The sequence below is a fragment of the Neopsephotus bourkii genome, unplaced genomic scaffold (genome assembly GCF_033783945.1).
Source record: "Neopsephotus bourkii isolate Nb327-2 ecotype Australia unplaced genomic scaffold, CSIRO-AGI_Nbou_v1 NB_384, whole genome shotgun sequence".
Lineage (NCBI taxonomy): Eukaryota > Metazoa > Chordata > Aves > Psittaciformes > Psittacidae > Neopsephotus > Neopsephotus bourkii.
The window spans coordinates 1,363,446-1,380,844 of record NW_026900889.1 but is presented as its reverse complement, the minus strand read 5'-3'; the positions used below and the strand labels follow the sequence as shown (position 1 = coordinate 1,380,844).

Sequence of the window (17,399 nt, the reverse complement as noted above, 5' to 3'; positions counted from 1 at the left end):
CAGCCAGGGTCAGCTGTCCTGGCTTCTTGTGCCCCAGACTCTTCACTGGCAGAGCATGAGAAGCTGAAAAGCCCTTGGCTTTAGGGTAAGCACTGCTCAGCAATAACAACCATCAATGTGTTATCAACATTGCTCTCATCCTAAACCCAAAGCACAGCACTCTACCGGCTCCTAAAACTAACTCTGTCCAGCCCAAACCAGGACAGTTCCCAGTATTGTGCATGCAGCTCCTAGAATAGCTTAAAAGACTTACTACTAGTGAGATATTCTCAGTGCTAACTCGGCGTGGCTCTCCCTTCTGTCTCACCAGGTGGTCATGCCTTACGTGTTGGTGCCTTAGACAGCTCGGCCTCCCATTTTCCCAGTGGTTCAGCTTCCCAAGGGACACAGGGTGCTCCTGCTCCTGCATCTCGGTCAGAGAAGACTAATCCTGCTGCACAGACACCTCTGCAGAAAGAAAAAGCAAACCTGGCTGCTTATGTCCCACTGCTGACACAGGGCTGGGCAGAAATCCTGGTGCGCAGACCCACAGGTATCTTCACCTGAGTGTGGAGTGAGCTCCTCTGACTCCAAACCAGAGCCTGAAGGAAAAGCCCTATTTAGTCACAAACAGATCTCTTCACTGTTTCCTGCCTCTTGAAACTAATACAGCTGATACTTGATTCTTTGAAATCACTTGTTAGTGGTTTTAATCTACAAAAGACCTGTGAAAAGACTGAAGCAAAGACTTCAATTTGTATATTAAGTACTGTTACAGAAACAGCCACGTAATATCAACCCTACTTTGCATTTCCCATTTTCACAGGGACTTGTCTGTATCAGCTGAAAATTGCCTCCTGAGGAAATAACTGGCCTGGTATCATGAATTAAAATACCTGAGTGTTTTGGATGTCTTTTGGGAATCTGCTGTAGTAAGGAGGGTTTCTTGAAGGGCTTGGGGGTGAAGTACAGAGCACTTCCCTACTGAAAACAGTGTATTAATGAAGTGGTTCTCCAAATGCAGGAGAACTGAGAGCTTGGTCTGGTTTGGCTGTTACTTGCACTATCCAACACAATTAGTGCTTTCTTTGATGTGAGTTGTAAACTTCCTGGAGCTGGGAGTTAATGCTCCTCCCTGATTCTCTCTTACAGGTAACACGAGCTGGCTGATGAGTCTGGAGAACCCGCTCAGTCCCTTTTCTTCAGACATCAACAATATGCCCCTGCAAGAGCTCTCGAATGCACTCATGGCTGCAGAGCGATTCAAAGAGCACCGAGAAACAGCTCTGTATAAATCCCTCTCTGTCCCCTCCTCCAGCCTGGCCACTGGGACAACCAAACCATCGCTCCTCCAGCGCTCCAACACAGGTGAGAGATGTCAGGCCAGTAGCGTGCCCAGCATAGCTGTCCCTATCGCCTTTAAAGTGTGTTGAAGTTACTGCAGGGCTTTAGAACAGTAAAGTTGGTAGCACGAGGAATAACACAGCAGTGAGAAAGGGAATTTGTTCTTGTCCCAAGTTTTCAGTGACAAAATTCCCTTCCTCCTTGCTTGTGAAGTTCCATCAGAAAAGTAGCTCTCTTTCTTGAAGAGAGGACTAATGGAGCTTCTTTGGAGGAGTAATGTATGCTGTTTCCCAAATGAAAATGAACAAAGTCATGGACTTTTCCCCCTCTTCCACTTGTTTGGGGCTGATCTGGGCATCCCATGCGTGGATGGATCTTCCCATGCAGCATTTCCATTTCCATTTGTCTTCAGTATTGGAGTTTGAGAGGGCACTGAGAGCGCTAGGTCCCTGGGAGAACCTACAGCATGAGAGAGCAGAATGCAGATCCTGTTGGCTGTGGATTTAGTCACTTCTTTAAAGGAGCATTTAGCTTTAGGTGCAGTTGAATCACTTGACTTTCTTTTGATGGTTTTAACACAGTGGCCAGGGCTGTATTGACTTTGGTGCTAGTTCACTTCCAATAGAGCTGTTAATGCTGAGGTTAGTGTTGACCCATAGCTGTGATTTTTAAAGCTGGATATAATCCCTGCCTCAGAGCTCTTATCAGCATCTAACACTGAGGCTCTTGGCACTGATAGCACTATCAAAACCAAGCAGTGGTAACAGCAGACAAGGCTTTTTAGGGGAGGTGCCATCAATGGTATGGATGGTTGGGAAACTGGTAAAAAAGCTGGATTTTGGGGTTGTTTTAAACAGGGCAGGGTATGATTTTAGGATTTCAGAATATGTAAACACAAAATTAGAATCAAAATCAAATTAGTCCCTTAAAAAACCCCAGCATTAAAATGCTTGTCAATGAACACTTATATTGTGAACACTATGGATTTGTGGTATGTAGGTGCTAACTGATGAGTTGACAGAAGCTCCCACCTCAGTGCCACTCCTGTGGCAGCCTGAGAGCATCATTTTGGCTGCATTCTGGTTATCAAAACTTCAACAGGAGACTTGCCAGGGCTGGCTGGTCAATGGGTGTTTGGAAGAAGCATTGCTGTCAGACTATCATGTGCATGTTGTTGTTCCTCTTTCGAGGTTAAAGCTATGGGAAGCGTATCCATATTGCGGGTTTAAAAAGGCTCCTTTGCTGGAAGTGTAGCTCAGGAAAAGCTCAGGCTGGTTTCCTGCATGTGCTGGGGCATCACTGAGGAGTTTTCTGTTCCTAAAACTCCCCCAGATGCATTCTTCAAAGGGAGCAGCTCCAGTCTGCATTGTTTGAATGTGTTTATGCCTCCTTATTCATGTTAAGACCTTGTACCCTTAAAATATCCCTTCGGCATCTAGTGAGCTTATCCCAGCTTGTTCTTTCCTTTGTTTTTGTTTCTTCCTTTGTTTATTTTAAACTGGGCTCTTGGTTACATTTTAAACTCTGTGCTTTTTAATTTTTTACTTTTATTTTTTTGTTTCATATAGTCTCTCCTTCCTTTTGATGTAGCTGCTCACTTGATTTCCCTTTGCAGTGGCCTCTTTCTCTTCCATGTACCAGTCCAGTTGTCAAGGGAAGTTGCACAGGAGCATATCCTGGGCAGGTATATTTATATATCTTTAAGGAAACACAAAAAAAAGTTAAAAAGTACTGCCATAGAAGAACACCTCTGATTCATAGCAAATGTATCCCTCATACTTCATCCTCCCCTTCCATGTCTCCTGTCTGTCCCCAGTCTCATTACTCTCAACAAATGGGATCTTGACTAGCATGAAGAAGTCCAAGCCAGATCCAACATTTGCAAGTGCAGACGATTTCTTAAAGCAACTTGAGCTGTAGCTGGGGTGGGCTGGGAGTGGGAAATGAGCTGTCCAAATGTCACAGGAATTGAATTACTTATTTTCAGCTTCACTTGACGATTGGCTTTTGTGTTCTGCTAAATGGAAAAGCTCTCACTTCTGAGAATAGCATAATGTGCTGCAGGACAAGCTGCCCTGAAATGAAGTCCCATGCTACTCAGCCCACAGGAATCCATCAGAATTGGACACAGAAAAGATAAAAGGAACTGATATATATATATCTGATATGCATATAAAGTTTGACGTTACAACAGATGCTGGTTAAGTGCTCTTTAAATAAAAAATAGCAATATATTTCAGGTGAAAACCTCCTAAATTCCTGCTTTTTGGAGGCTCTGTAGCAGTGTAAAATCTTTCTCCACTTCAGGAAAATTGATTTTGTAATTAAATGAAGTGGAGATCAAATTACAAACCCCATGAGCACAACACCTGCATTGCTTTGCTAATCTGCAGTGCTTTGTGAGTCTAATTAGAGGCTTGAAATGACTTTCGGCGCCTTTCCTTCACTGGAAAATTCTCTGTAGAGCAGCAGGGTGTTGTTAACTGCTGGTTGTTGCCATAGACCCTTAAAGCAACACAAAGATGCTGCAGTAAAATATTTCCCTGTACTTTTCCTCTCTGCTCCTATTATTCTCTTCCCACCTAAAGGCTAATTAGTGAGGGCTCCCATCATTCCAAACCCCAGCAGTTTGGCAGTGCTGGAGGAGCTGGGGAAGCTTGGAAACACTGGGTATGTGCAGGTGTGTTCTGGCTTGGACAGCTAACCAGATCAGCACGCTGTTTGGGGGTTTCTGTTGTTGGTTTAGTTTGGTTTGTTTTCTTTAGAAGGTATGTGTGTGCAATGCTAACTCTTAATCGCTTCTTTGAAATAACTTTGGTCCTGCGAGCTGAAATCAATCCAGGAAAAGCTGCTTTAGTGCCTTCTTTTTTTTCCTATTTTTATTATTTTATTATTTTAATTTTGCTGATTTTTCTTTTTTTTTTTTGTGTGTGTGTGCTAATTTTGTTTTTAATTTCAGTTTGGAAAACAAACCTTGGCCTTTCAGATTGGTCTTCCAGTCCCTTGTGTGCGTAATGGGAAGCCTCCTGTTCTCCAGCCTTTTCCTCAGGACAAAAAAGCAAGGCCAAGAGGCGCCTTTGGTCAGACTCATCCCTGTGGTCAGGGTCACTGCCTGGAGTAGAGACAAGGATAATTGCTGTGCTAACCTCCTCCACCATAGGCAGGCCTTCCAAGGAGCTCTCTTAGTGTGGTTTCATGAGCTGTTTGTGTGATCAGATGCCACATGCAGGTTTCCCAGTAGTGCTGCAGTGCATGTGTCACTCTTGCTCTCTTGTCCTTTCACATGTCCAGAGCTGAATTGGTTTGCTTCTGTTGAGACATACTAGGAAAACTGCCCAACTGCAAGTAAATGGCTCCTAGTAAAACCTTACATCTCCTTCTAGGCCACTACATGGCACAGGAGCATTGCATTTCAGTGTGAGAAAAACTTCATTTTTGCACACTTGCATAGAAGTGATGTCTTCATTGCCTTGATAATGATGAACTTTAATCCTAGTCTTGTCCTTTATTACATCTCTGTAGTTCCTGTCTGTCCTGATAACCAAGCATTGATGTACAAGGTCCCATTTCCTCATTCTGTGCCCTGCTTGTCCCATCAATAACAATTGGAAGCAACAGCACTTGGTTTGACCAAAGCAGATGCAGCCCTTTGCTGTGAGGTGATCGGTTATTCCATACAAAAGGGGAGCCAGGAGCAAGTCTGACATGGCAAGAAATCAAAGCCCCAGAGCACTCATTCAATGTGGCCTTCCATTGAAATCCCTTAGGGAAAAGGCTGGTACTTCAGAGGAGAGGATGGGGGCCTGCTGGTCTGTGCCTCTCCACAAGCTTCAGTTCTCCTGCCTTGTGTCTCCATAGAGTCAGCGGTGGTGCTGGAGGAGGGGAGCCCCTCAGAAATGGAGCTGAAGGAAACCGAGTCCCCAGCTGAGTCTCCAGAGAGTGAGGACATTGATACTTCATGTTCTGAACAAGTCCTGAGCGAGGAAAGGTTTGGTAAACCCCAGGAGTCTTACAGCAGGGTAAGGAGAAAGAGAGTATCCTGTTCTGTCCTGCAGGACAGCCCCATCCTTAGCCACACAGCAGAATTGTCTGTGCTCAGCTGGGTCCTTCTTGTCACCCTCTGTAAGACATCACTATTGATGCCAAAATGCACATGCAGTTCTGGTTGAGAGTTTGGGTGGCTTGTGAGGGACTGCAGGCAGAGCAGCAGCAGCAGAGACCTGGTTTATGCAGGGCCCTCAACTGCAGTGCCTTCTACTTGGCACCTTTCTGCTCATCTCCCATTGGAAGTGTCAGGGGGTGCCCGAGCGTTCAGGAAACCCGTTCATCTTTGTTCTCTCTCTCTCTAAGTCCTCCTCAACCTCCAGCCAAGAAGAAAAATCTCTGAAGTCTGAAGAGCTGGTGGAGGGTGGAATTCCCATCGGGAGGGTCCTGCCCTCAGAGGACGGCCGCACGCTGGAGGAGCTTTCCTTCCAGCCATCCCAACCGCTCAGCAAGTCCAGTTCTTCCCCCGAGCTACAGACACTGCAGGAGGTCCTCAAAGATGCCAATGGCAGAGAAGTATCGAGGAGGCTGAGCACGGAAGTGAAATCCAAATCCCAGTCTGGGAACCTGGAAGGGGAAGGGCTGGGCAGTTGGCTGGGCAAGGGGGAGGACACCAGAGTGACAGGGTCGGGTGGATTGGATGGCACCGGTCCTGTCACCTCACCTCCTCCGTCTGGGCTCCGGCCTCGAGGATACACCATCTCTGACTCAGCCCCATCAAGGAGGGGGAAGAGGATCGAGAGAGATGCCTTCAAGAGCAGAACAGCAGCCTCCAATGCTGAGAAAGTACCTGGAATAAACCCAAGGTATGTGAAGGGGTTTATTTGAAGCTAGAAACGATGAACTCAAGAGTTGCTGTGGCCACGGCTGGATTGGTTGGCAGTAGTCAGCTGGTTTGGGGGGATCTACAGAACAGCATCTGATTAAAAAGAAAGGTTAATTAGCTGCTTTTTTCAGGAGCTAATACAGACACGTTGAGCCCACTACCACCAAGTTAACCTTGTGATTTAGGAAATAGGTCTCTTAAATGGTGAAAGAAATAGTTTCTGCATGTTTTTAATCTATCCAAATTTAGGGTCCAAATGGACATGTGGCTTGACTGCAGGTAACCTGGGGTTAATTTTGCTGTGAACAGGATGAATTACTGATCATGCAGTTCAAAAAACACAATGTGCAAAATACTAAGAAGAAGGAAAATACGGGGTTATGTATAATGGTTTCCTTTTGAGCTTTAGTATTGGTAGTTGCCCTGAATTGCATTGAGACAGCCTTCATTTTGGTGAGGGCTGGAAAAGGCAAATGTAGAATCATTTCTCTGCTAGTCTAGAAGCATTCTTACTCCTGTGCTCTCTGCAGTGATTGCCTTTTGAATGGGAATCTGTGCAGCTGGCACTGTTTGACATAACCCTTGTTTGTTCTGACAGGGGTCTATTACAAACTGCAGGTAGTCCAGGCACCTACAGTGTTTCTAGAAGATGAGTAATACCCCGTTAGCATTTTAATTGCTCCTCTTTTTCTTCTGTACATAACATTCTTACAGAGCACAGATCAAAATTGACTGAATTCTTATGGTAACAGGACGTTTTCTCCCCCTCTCTCCCTTAGCTTTGTGTTTTTGCAGTTGTACCACTCGCCATTCTTTGGTGATGAAAACAACAAGCCCCTTTTGTTGCCAAATGAGGTAGGCAAGGATTTTCTCTTTATTCTTATAGGTAATTTTTCTCCCTTCATTACTTCTTTTGAACATGAACGACAGTAATGAACGTTGTTGGTTCCCACCAACAGATAGGGGATTATCTCTACCCCAGTCCTGGGGGCTCCTGCTTTATGGCTCTGGATTGAATTGGAGTCCCAGCCAGAAGGCAGGGTGATTTGTGGGTATGGGGTGCAGGATGAAAACTGAACCTGAGGTGATACTGGCAGAACATCACCAAACCAACCTGTCAGCCCTTTGTATACCTGGGGGTGGCCAAAAAGCTTTCTGTGGTCGTATGAGTCATAAACTGCATGGAGAGGCAGAGCTGGAATGGGGTTCCTGTGAACACCACAGGCCTCCCCTCACTTTAGGCTCAGGTGGTCAGGCAGGAGGCAGCCTTGGTGAGGTGATGCCTTGTGCTAAAAATGCTCCTCAGAGCAAGAGATGCGATCATTTTTCATGATCATTTTCCATGCCTGGAGCTTCACTGAAGATGGGATGTAATTTGTCATGGCAAGTGCACCTAACCCATGGGGTCTGCCAGATTAATCTCATCTGAGGTGTAAAACTAAGCAAGTGTGGTGCCAGGTACCACAGAGCACTGCTCTGTGCCTTGGACTGATGGTGCCCTGGCAGAACAAGGTAGGGCAGCATTGATTAAGGAAGACACTGCTGATGGTCAGGAATCTGCTTTGTGCTGGCATTGCCTGGAGGGGTTTTAGGGGAGAGCAGTGGGTGTGTGGAGGCGAGTTTCTAATGATATGACCTATGTTTGGATCACAGACATTTGAAAGATCAGTGCAGCTCCTGGATCAAATCCCTTCTTACGACACACACAAGATTGCAGTGCTCTACGTGGGAGAAGGGCAGGTGAGTTGTGTGCAGATGCATCAATCCGTTAATGGTTCCACCTCAGCAGAAAGCCAGGCACCACTGCTCCAGCTGAGGGTCGTCCTGCTCCTGCAGTAGCCTTGCTTTTCATTAGTTTTATGCACTTAGAATCGGTGCCTGCATGAAACCCTTTTAGGAAGACAATAACCTGATCACTTGTGCTGCTTAAGTGCTTTTAACGTTCAATGTGAGACTCCCATGTTCTTCTCTCCTAGAGCAACAATGAAATTGCCATTCTGTCAAATGAACACGGATCCTATCGCTATACAGAATTCCTGACGGGGTTAGGAAAGCTCATTGAGCTCAAGGACTGTCAGCCAGACAAAATTTACCTTGGTGGCCTGGACGTGTGTGGGGAGGATGGACAGTTCACCTACTGTTGGCACGATGATATTATGCAAGGTAAGGTGGCTCCAGAAGTTGGAAGTGGAAGGGTAATCTGTCTCGTCTTAATGCTGATCTGCCTTTACAAGCTGTTCCCTTTCCAGGGATGTAGTAAAGATGACTTGAGGTTCTGGTCTCCTCCCATACTCTTTGGTATCTCTGCAAGCCGTGTGTTAAGTTCTGGGAGAGATGCATACCTACCTTATTTAAGAAAGAAACCAATTACACCCCTTCTAAACTAAGGCTGACATGGTTTGGGGTAGAGGTTTGTAGAATAAGCTGCTCTGAAGGCTGTTAGCTGAGGGTGTATGTACATGTGAACACTCTGCTAATGGTTTCCCTGAAGAGCAGTGTTGAAAGCAGGAAGGTTGTCATGGTCATTGCTAATTGAACTGCAGGGCAGGTGTCATCCAGGACCCAGCAAGCTATAATGGACTTCCCAAGTTATTCCCTACAGCTTTAAGCATCCCAGTCACCGTACTTAGCATGCTTCAGTGGTGCAGCTGCAGGTTACACGTTGCAGCCCTGGTGCTCTGCAGGGCTCAGTTAGGGCAAGTCCTGGTTTAACCTATGTAACTCCTCCTCCTCAAAGCAGATTCCACTCGCCATGCTACTGTGGGCCTGGAAAAGATACCCAGAAGCACTCCTGCAACCCCTGTTTTAATATGATCAGATAGAAACCTACCCCAGCTTGATGAAAACTCTTCTTCCAGTGTGCATCAGACACATGCTGAAAGCCAGGTCCTCAATTCACTCTGAGCCTGTGCTAGACAAGGCTGTACCTAAAACCTGACAAGAGCAGAGCTTTCAGAGGCTGCCTTTTCCCTGGCCACTGTGGTCCATGCTCCAGGCACCACTGGAGCAATCCAATGGGACAGGATCCAGGTATCACAAATGGGGACAAAGCAATCGAGGGAGCACAGCTTCTATTGTTAATTATTGTGGTGTGGTACTACTTTGTCTTCCAGACAAGTGCTGCATGTTGACCACTGCTGCCTGCAGCACTGCTTGCCAGGCCAGCCTAAGGATGTTTCTGTTCCCTCTTCAGCCATTTTCCACATTGCTACGCTGATGCCCACAAAGGATTTGGATAAATACCGCTGCGACAAGAAAAGGCACCTTGGGAATGATTTTGTTTCCATCGTTTACAATGATTCTGGAGAAGACTTCAAACTGGGAACAATAAAGGTACCACATTTTACTTGTTGATGTGTCACAAAGCAGGCACGTGGCTGCTTGTGAAACCTTCATCTCGTGTGTTACCTTAACACGTAGCGTTGATCAGGAACGGAGGTTATTTGCCTTGATGTGTTCCCATGTGTGTTCATGGCACTCACAGGAATCCCAGTGGCTGCCAGTGAAGTGCATGGGACTGTTTTATTGGTTTCTCCTCAGGGTCAGTTCAATTTTGTGCACGTTATCATCACACCACTGGACTATGACTGTAACCTGGTGACGCTGCAGTGTCGGAAAGGTAGGAATCCCTCCAGCCTTTGTTCCCAGCCTTTCCTGTGTTGTTGGGGCAGTAACTGCCTTTGCTTTGCAGTGGGTTTGTGTTTCACAAGTGAAATCTTCCAGGAGAAACCAGTCTGTCTGGATCTGGCCTGTTCATGCCTCTTCCCACTCTACCACTCACTAGCTTTAAGCTTAAGGCAAAGTGCAAGCAGAGTAGAGCAGGTCCCTTCAACCTCTGCTTAGGAATAGTGGAGGAGGTGTGAGGTCGAGGTCCCTGTGGCTTTAGCCTCTGCTGCCCTTCTCAGTGATACATGGAAACAGCTCATGACTTCATGATACTCAGTGCTAGTGCAGTGATCTGCAGGGGCATCTGCTTTCCTCTTACCAAAACAGTTGGAGCTGTAGAGCTTGATGGGGATTCTGTGGTGCAACCCTTCAGGTTTATATGGTGTTTAGTTACTGACAACCTTTGCCTTGTTCTTAACTGTCTGACAAGTTGTTCTTTCTTATCCTTTTCAAACAAAGACATGGAAGGTCTCGTAGATACGAGTGTTGCCAAGATCATCTCCGATAAGAACCTGCCATTCGTGGCCCGTCAGATGGCCTTGCATGCCAATGTGAGTACCCTGAGCCCTTCTGGCTTTCAGCTGGTGTCCTGGTCCATCACCAGCTTCCCAGGGAATGAGTAGGGCTGAAGCCAATAAGTAAGTTTTCTGCTTCAGTTACTGCTGTCAACCTTTAGGTCGGAGTTGGCACATAAACAGCTCGAGCTGTGTTTCAGCTGCTGTCAAACTGTACTGAAACACTCTGCTCATTTTATTGTTGTGGTGATGTTAATGTGCCTTTTCCCTTTCCCTTTCTGCTTCTCCCTTCCCTTCTCAGATGGCTTCCCAGGTTCATCACAGTCGATCCAACCCCACTGACACCTACCCCTCCAAATGGATCGCAAGGCTCCGTCATATCAAGAGGCTGAGGCACCGGGTGAGTAAAGCTCTGTTCTCACTGGTCACAACTGGGCTAAGAGTCTTAGTACAAGGCACATAAAACCAGCTCAACACTTGCTGACAGGAGGAGGAGTATGTGGGTGAAGGTTAGACTCCAGCTCTTGCGTAGGTGTAGGTTTGGCCTGATGAGCTTTCAGCTTCCCTGCTAGCAAGGGGTTTGAGAGCCCTAATACCTGGACACAGAGCTCAGCACCGTACTAGGGATGGAGGGACAGGGTGTCCTGCCCTGCCCTGCCCTGCCCACATGGAGGGTGCAGGAGTTTCAAGGAGACTGGGGCTCATCCGTTCTCCTTTGGCTTTCAGCTACGTGAGGAAACCCAGTACCAGACCCCCGGCCTCCCCCTGCAGATGCATCCCTCTGCTCCCACAAAGCCCCCTCCCCAGATCCCGCAGGACCCTCCAGCCACCTACGAGACCGGGCAGAGGAAGCGGCTCATCTCCTCGGTGGACGACTTCACGGAGTTCGTGTAGATCCCGATGGGATCTGTTCTGGGATGCACGAGGCAGGAGGAGTTTTACCTGGACATGAAGGAGCGGGGTTTGGCTGGCGCAGCGTGGCTGTGCTGCTTGCATGTGGACTCGGCCTTGAACCCCACAGGAGGACGTTGTAGCCCCAGCAGATGCTCCAGGAAGGGACCAACTCCTCGTGTTCTGGTTTGATTTGGTTTGAGCTATTTCAAGGCTTCCATCCCTGATGGGAACTTTGATGCAGAACCTTTCTTTGGGCTCCTTCCACACCAGTGGCTGTGGGAAGCAGGCAAGTATATTCTGCAGTTCATCCCATAGGGAAAGGTGCAGAAATCGTGGGAATTTTGATGACTTTATAGGGAATGAAATGTGAAGGACTGAAAATCCAGTCACTGTTTTGAAGCACCCCAGAATCCCAGCTTCATCCCAGACCTTGCTGCCTCTCAGCACTTGAACTGTTCAGGCTGAGACTTGTTCTGCTGCCAGCTCTGGTAAGAGTTAACTTGGGTTCTCAGTGACCTGCCAGACACGCTGCTTTAATCCCAAAGGATTTGTCTCCATTTTGAGAGATGCACAACAACCGGAAATGGCTTTGGCACCGAGAGTAACACAAAGCAGGGAGGTGGGTACCGCTTGCCAGAGCACAACAGCAGAGCACTGGGAATGAACAGGCTGACTGGGAATTACCTGTTATGAAGGGGCTGTATTGGGAATCACTTGTGATAAAGGGGCTGGCTGGCTTCTAGGTTCAGCTGCAGGACTGCCACTGCAGCAGTAGTGGGGGTGACTCTTGCCCTTCTCTGTGTACCTGGTTAATCCTTTCTTGAATGACTGTTAACATGTCTTGGGGCATCATCTCTTGCCTGAGTTTTGCCTGTTGCACTAACACACAGTGACAGTCTCCCCTCCCCAGCCCTCAGCTATTGAAGCAGGTCACAAGTGGTTCCTTTCAGCACACATGTACAGGAGGAATGGGATTATGTAGCTCATCTTGTGGTAAAACAGTCACCAGACACTACATTACCAAATGGAAGAACCGTGTAAGCTGGACTATACTGTGAGTACTTCATCTCCTGGGTTATGACTAGATGGGAAGCGTGGCTCTTGGGTAACAACCAACAGCAGCACCCTTGAGATGGAGATGATGAAGACAAGTGCAATCTGCACACGGAACTGTGAAGGGACAGGCGAGGGGGACAAAGTGATGCTATGAGCTTGTGCAGGGCTGTTTGGGAACTCTAAGTGTATGTTGTGTTTTGAGTGTTTCTAAGTCGTAAAGGAAATAAAATACTCAGCCGGTCAGTGGGTTCTTGCTGGCCTGGGAAGAGTCAAATCGTGCTTCATAGTAATGGACATTCCTTCCTCCTTCCAGCATCCCCATCCGTATTGTAATCACCAGCCAGGAGCTGGACACGGTGTGACACTGCCTGTGTTCCTCTCCTGGGGAACAGTCCCTCTGGTTCAGCTTCAGGTAACCTCTTGCAGCTCGGGGGGCCACAAAAGCAACCCAGAGAGGGGCTTTGGACACGGGATGTAGGGACAGGACAAGGGGGAACGGCTTTAACCTGCCTTAGCTGAGCTCTCAGTGGTCGTGATGAAGGGGCTGGCCAGAACAGAAGCACCAGAGCCAGGCTGTAGCAGTCATCTTTTATTGACCTTGTCATTCTGTAAGAAACATCCCCACAGGTACAAATACACTGGTTCTGGTTGCAGTGAAATGCTGAGCCCGTGCTAACAGTTGGCATAATGGTCACCATCCTTTGCTCTTTAAAGAAAGCACTTACATGTGTCCCTCCCTCTCCCTTTAACCTAATGGATGGGGGTTTATTGAAGCAGCTTGATAGTGTTGCATCTTTGTGAGACTTAAGGCAATAAATAAGAGACCATCCCATGGTGACTACAAACACAGACATACACATTCAGGAGTACTGCTTGGCCAGGGCTGCGTGAGAGGTTAAGGCCGGGACAAGGAGCTCTGCCTGCAGCCAAGTGTATGTGAACAGTGTACCTTAGCTGGGGGATAACTGTGGTTGCCCAAAAGCTGTCAGTGGTGGCCCTCAGGGAGGAGGTGTTTGGCTTTGCAAGAACCAACCCTGGGTCCCAGAGCTGCTCTTTCAAGTGAAGGGAAGCAGTAGGGCAGTTGTCTGATCCCGTTTCTGCTCCTCTTTGATTAGAAGAAGCACTTGGTTAAGTCAAGTCACACGCATCGAGTCACACTCACACACACACAGAAGAAGCTGGGTGAGAAACAGGCACTTGGGAACACAATTCCTGACTCTCCATCCCTGTTTCATCCTTTAGCTTTGTGCCGGCTGGTCCGAGCAGCCGGGGCCCTGCACCCGCTGCCTCTTGCCTCTGTCTCCTTCCCACTCTTCGCTCCCATCAACAACCTCTTCTCCATGAGCACACTCGAGCCCGGGGGTGACGAGGGGCTCAGAACTGAACTGTTTGGTTTCCCAAGACCTGCTTGGTTCGTTTTACCCTCGGGACATTCCCACATGGCCCTCGGGGGTGGCTGGATCTACGCCTGTTGCTCCGCTGCAGCAGGAGAGGGATGCAACGGGTACAGCAAGGACCAGAGCTAGAGGTTAAAGTGGCTCTTCTAGTGCAGATCTCCCACATAAGAGCCCAAAGGAGAGTAAAGAGCTGGTGGCCACCAGCAGCACGTTGCCCACAGCCCCTCTCCTTTTCCCATCTCTGTTGGCCACACACGTGCAGCAGTGATGGAAATGAGCGACTTCCTAAACAGCAACTACCCACAAAAACAACTAAATACAGTCCAGCACCTTCCTGTTAGATGCACAGTCAATGAGGCCCAAACCTGGGCTTTAAGGATGGAACAGAAATCCCAAGTTTCACCCAGGGCCTGCCCCTGTCTCACCAAATAGGCTTTAGCTTTATATACACCCTTCTGCACCCCAGGGACCTGGCTGTGACTGCAGACACAGGCCCAGCGCCACTGCCGGAGCTGCAGAGCCGCATCCAGGTGCCCTGGCACATCCCACTGCTGCTCCTTTTACTGCCTCAGGGGGTTCTGGACATGGCTTGCAGGCACCTGCACCAGCACCGGTGGCCACAGTGGCCAAAGGGAGTTGTGGGCTCTCAATCAGGGCTGCTTGGGTAAGTAAAAGGAACCAAAAAGCACAAAGCAAATAGTGCTAAATCTCTGCCTTGAAAACCAGTTTCAGCCACCAGAAGGGCTGTGGAGCAGATGGAGCTGCTCTCAGTACCCAAAGCTCCCTGAGCTGTGCTGGGCCCTGTCCCTGCCCTCATCCTGGCTCTGTGGACCTCATGCCTGGTTCTCCCTGCGCCAGGCACCCACTGCCACCTCCATCTCCTGCTGCTGAACCACAGGCACGTCCCTGTCACCTCCTCCTCTCCTCCCCATCACCAAATGTGGTTCCTGGTATTTTCCTCCCCTCTGCACTCTACTTCCCTCTCTGCAATCTGCTCGTGCAACAACCTCTATGGTGACCAACCAACCAAGCACCATCCCACTTCACGTCATCTTCGAGCTGCACCACACTGCTCCTGCTCGCATCCTTCTGCAACCTTCCCACAGCCTGTCCTTCCATCAGATGAGTTTTCCAAAGGTAACCTCCTTACACCAGTCCCAAAGAGCGCCGGTGTCCTCCTGCATCCTCCATCAGCCCATAAGGGACATGGGGCCATATGGAGAGCTGGAATGAAAGCTTTGAAAGTCCCTATCACAGCATGGCAGAAGTGCCTGGAGCTGGATGGGGAGACCCCAGAGGTGATGTGAGCAATGGAAGTGGCTGAGAAGACCCTGTCTCTGCCTGGAATGATCTCCCTACCAGGGCCAGGATGCATCCAGGGCCACCAGCATCAGGAGCAAGCTGCAGTCCGACCCAAGGCACATTCCCTGCTCTTGCTGCTGAGCCCTTCCCCATTCCCAAAGCCCGGAGCAGGCTCTGGGAACACCCTGGCATCCCCTCCCCTGCCACCAGCCCAGAGGCAGCCCCGGCGGGGAGGAGGGCGAGCACACGCACCCCACGCACACCTTATATACACGGGACATTCCCAGGAAGAAGCACTTAATACATCCTTTAAATAACTCTGACAATAGGATCTGTCTCCTATCTACATGGTTCAAACGGGACCGATGCTATGAAAATATAGCAAACATACAAAAATATACACATTTGGAAACAACAAAACCAACCCATATAAATTACTTACAATAGACACAAGGGGAGACGGCGACGGCGAAGGGAGCGCAGCCCCGGGGAGCCCTCGGCACCCCCATGCTGTGAGCAGGGGCTGCCCCACAGCCCAGCCCCATGGCACAGCCCAGCTGTAGCCCAGTGTCCCGGGGAGCCGCAGGACCCCGACTGAAGCTCCTTTAGTGCCTCCCCCAGTGCCTTTGTGCTTGTGTTGGGGGGGTGCCGGGGGCTGCGTTCGCTTCCTCAGTCTCTGTTTAGGATTAAACAACCAAAAATACTGCTTTTTGTGCTCTGAGAGCCCGCCCGGGGAGCTGCGTGCGGTGGTAGCCGAGGAAAGCCTTGTTTAAAGTGCTGGGCAGTACAAAGAACAAGTAAACCAACAGATACAGGTACTTACATCAATACATTCCTTGGGGTTCGGAAAGCCAAGCGGGGAGCAGGGGACGGGGGGGGGGGGAGCGCAGCGAAGCCAGCACCTTGGCAACCCCACACCCAGAGCAGCCCCTCGGGCTGAGCTGCTGCTCCCCATCCCTGCGGAGCCTTGGCCGGGCAGCGGGGCCGGAGCTCGCTGCGATGTCGCTTGTTTAAGTACTGGGCTTTTAAATACAAAGAGCCAATTTCTGGAGGGTAACGAGGAGCCAGTGCTGGGCATTACCTGGGCTGGGTGTAGCTATCGTTGCTCTATCGCTAGTTATGCTTCAGAAAGAAAGAAAGAAGGGTTAAATATCTTCTCGAAAGCTGCAGCTTTCCTCCACAGTGTGTCTGGTCCACAAACATCCACGACTCAGTTCAAACCTTCAAGGCCTGGGGCTTCCCTTCTCCCCTTTTCCATCCGGCACAGCCAGCGGGGAAGGGAGGGGAGCTCTGTACCCATCACCCTGTGCCAGCCCCTATGGCAGTCACACACCCGGGCTGCTTGCAGATGGGCCCATTCAATAGAGACACCGCGTTAATACTGCCCTTCCCTGACCGGGATTCGTGCTCTCAATGGACCCTGCACAGCCTTCCCATGGGAACGGTCAGTGCAGGGCTGGGGACACCCAGGTCCATGGAGGGCCGTGGCTGCGCAGCCCCGCTGCAGGCAGCAGCCCCGTGTGCCCGGCAGGCCCAGCCGCCGCGGCCGCAGCATCAGGAGCAGCAGCTCCCGAGGCCCCTGGGGCTGCAGGACGGGCACAGCCCGCCCTTGGCAAACCCTTCCCATGCTCTCCCATTGCTCCCAGTGCTGCCCAGCTCCCTCCCCACCGTTACTTGACAGTGGGGTGCACCCTGTTCTTGGCCCGGAGGGGCCGCTTCTTCTTCACCACCGGAGCCCCACCGGTGTAGGGTTTGCCCGGGGGCAGCCCAGAAGCTGCGCTGATGCCTCTGCTGGCGCGCAGGAGCCGGCTGGGCACCGAGCCCCTGCTGCCCGGGGGGGTGGCAGCAGAGCAGGGGGACAAGGGAGCATCCCGCAGGAGCTGCAGGTCCGTGTCGGAGGAGAGCTCGGGAGAGGGCCCCTGCTCCGTGCTGCCCGCTCGGTACCTGCTCAGGGCATCCTCTGAGGGCTGCGGGCTCCTCCGGCGGCAGCGCGAGCCCTGGAGCTGGTGCTCGATGCGGTACAGGTCCTCCGTCACCTGGTTGACGCGGTCGAACTGGGCCAGCAGCATCTCGAAGAGGGAAAGGAGGCGCTGGATGTCGGCGTCCACCTCCAGGCTGTCCCGGGTGCTCAGCACCAGGCTCAGCCCATCCAGCTGGCTGGAGGAGGTGGAGGCTCTGGAGCTGTCGGAGGCAGCGCTGGGAGTGGGGCCGCGGAAGGACTTGGAGTCGCTGGAGTCTCGGGATGGCAACGGCTCCATCCCTTCGAACCGCACCTTGTGCCGGAACTGGAAGAGGAGGAAGGGAGCGTTAATGCCAGGAGCATCAGTGGGAATGCTGTGCTGGGAACACTGCGCTGTTGTGCTATGTCCTGTTCCA

General features: G+C 50.1%; 2 protein-coding genes across 9 annotated transcripts in view; one reads left to right on the top strand and one right to left on the bottom strand.

The window, feature by feature from the left end:
* Positions 1–11,840, top strand: part of TSC2 (TSC complex subunit 2) — a 31,790-nt gene extending 19,950 nt beyond the window's left edge. For 3 of the 7 annotated variants that reach the window (XM_061349171.1, XM_061349175.1, XM_061349172.1), the window contains 13 exons: positions 311–532; positions 1,132–1,347; positions 2,939–3,007; positions 5,182–5,342; positions 5,674–6,173; positions 6,973–7,048; positions 7,847–7,933; positions 8,170–8,356; positions 9,387–9,526; positions 9,734–9,812; positions 10,319–10,410; positions 10,676–10,774; positions 11,101–11,840. In XM_061349171.1, coding sequence (XP_061205155.1) covers positions 311–532; positions 1,132–1,347; positions 2,939–3,007; positions 5,182–5,342; positions 5,674–6,173; positions 6,973–7,048; positions 7,847–7,933; positions 8,170–8,356; positions 9,387–9,526; positions 9,734–9,812; positions 10,319–10,410; positions 10,676–10,774; positions 11,101–11,268 — 2,096 coding nt within the window. In that variant the 3' untranslated portion in view covers positions 11,269–11,840. Of the gene's footprint in view, positions 1–310; positions 533–1,131; positions 1,348–2,938; positions 3,008–5,181; positions 5,343–5,673; positions 6,174–6,972; positions 7,049–7,846; positions 7,934–8,169; positions 8,357–9,306; positions 9,527–9,733; positions 9,813–10,318; positions 10,411–10,675; positions 10,775–11,100 lie in introns of those variants that run through there. The other 4 variants (XM_061349174.1, XM_061349173.1, XM_061349176.1 and 1 more) reach the window with 2 other exon arrangements.
* Positions 11,841–16,491: 4,651 nt separating this feature from the next.
* The window catches only part of PKD1 (polycystin 1, transient receptor potential channel interacting), an 83,805-nt gene continuing 82,897 nt past the window's right edge, over positions 16,492–17,399 (bottom strand). For both annotated transcript variants that reach the window (XM_061349168.1, XM_061349170.1), the window contains exon 46: positions 16,492–17,308. In XM_061349168.1, coding sequence (XP_061205152.1) covers positions 16,694–17,308 — 615 coding nt within the window. In that variant the 3' untranslated portion in view covers positions 16,492–16,693. The remainder of the gene's footprint in view (positions 17,309–17,399) is intronic.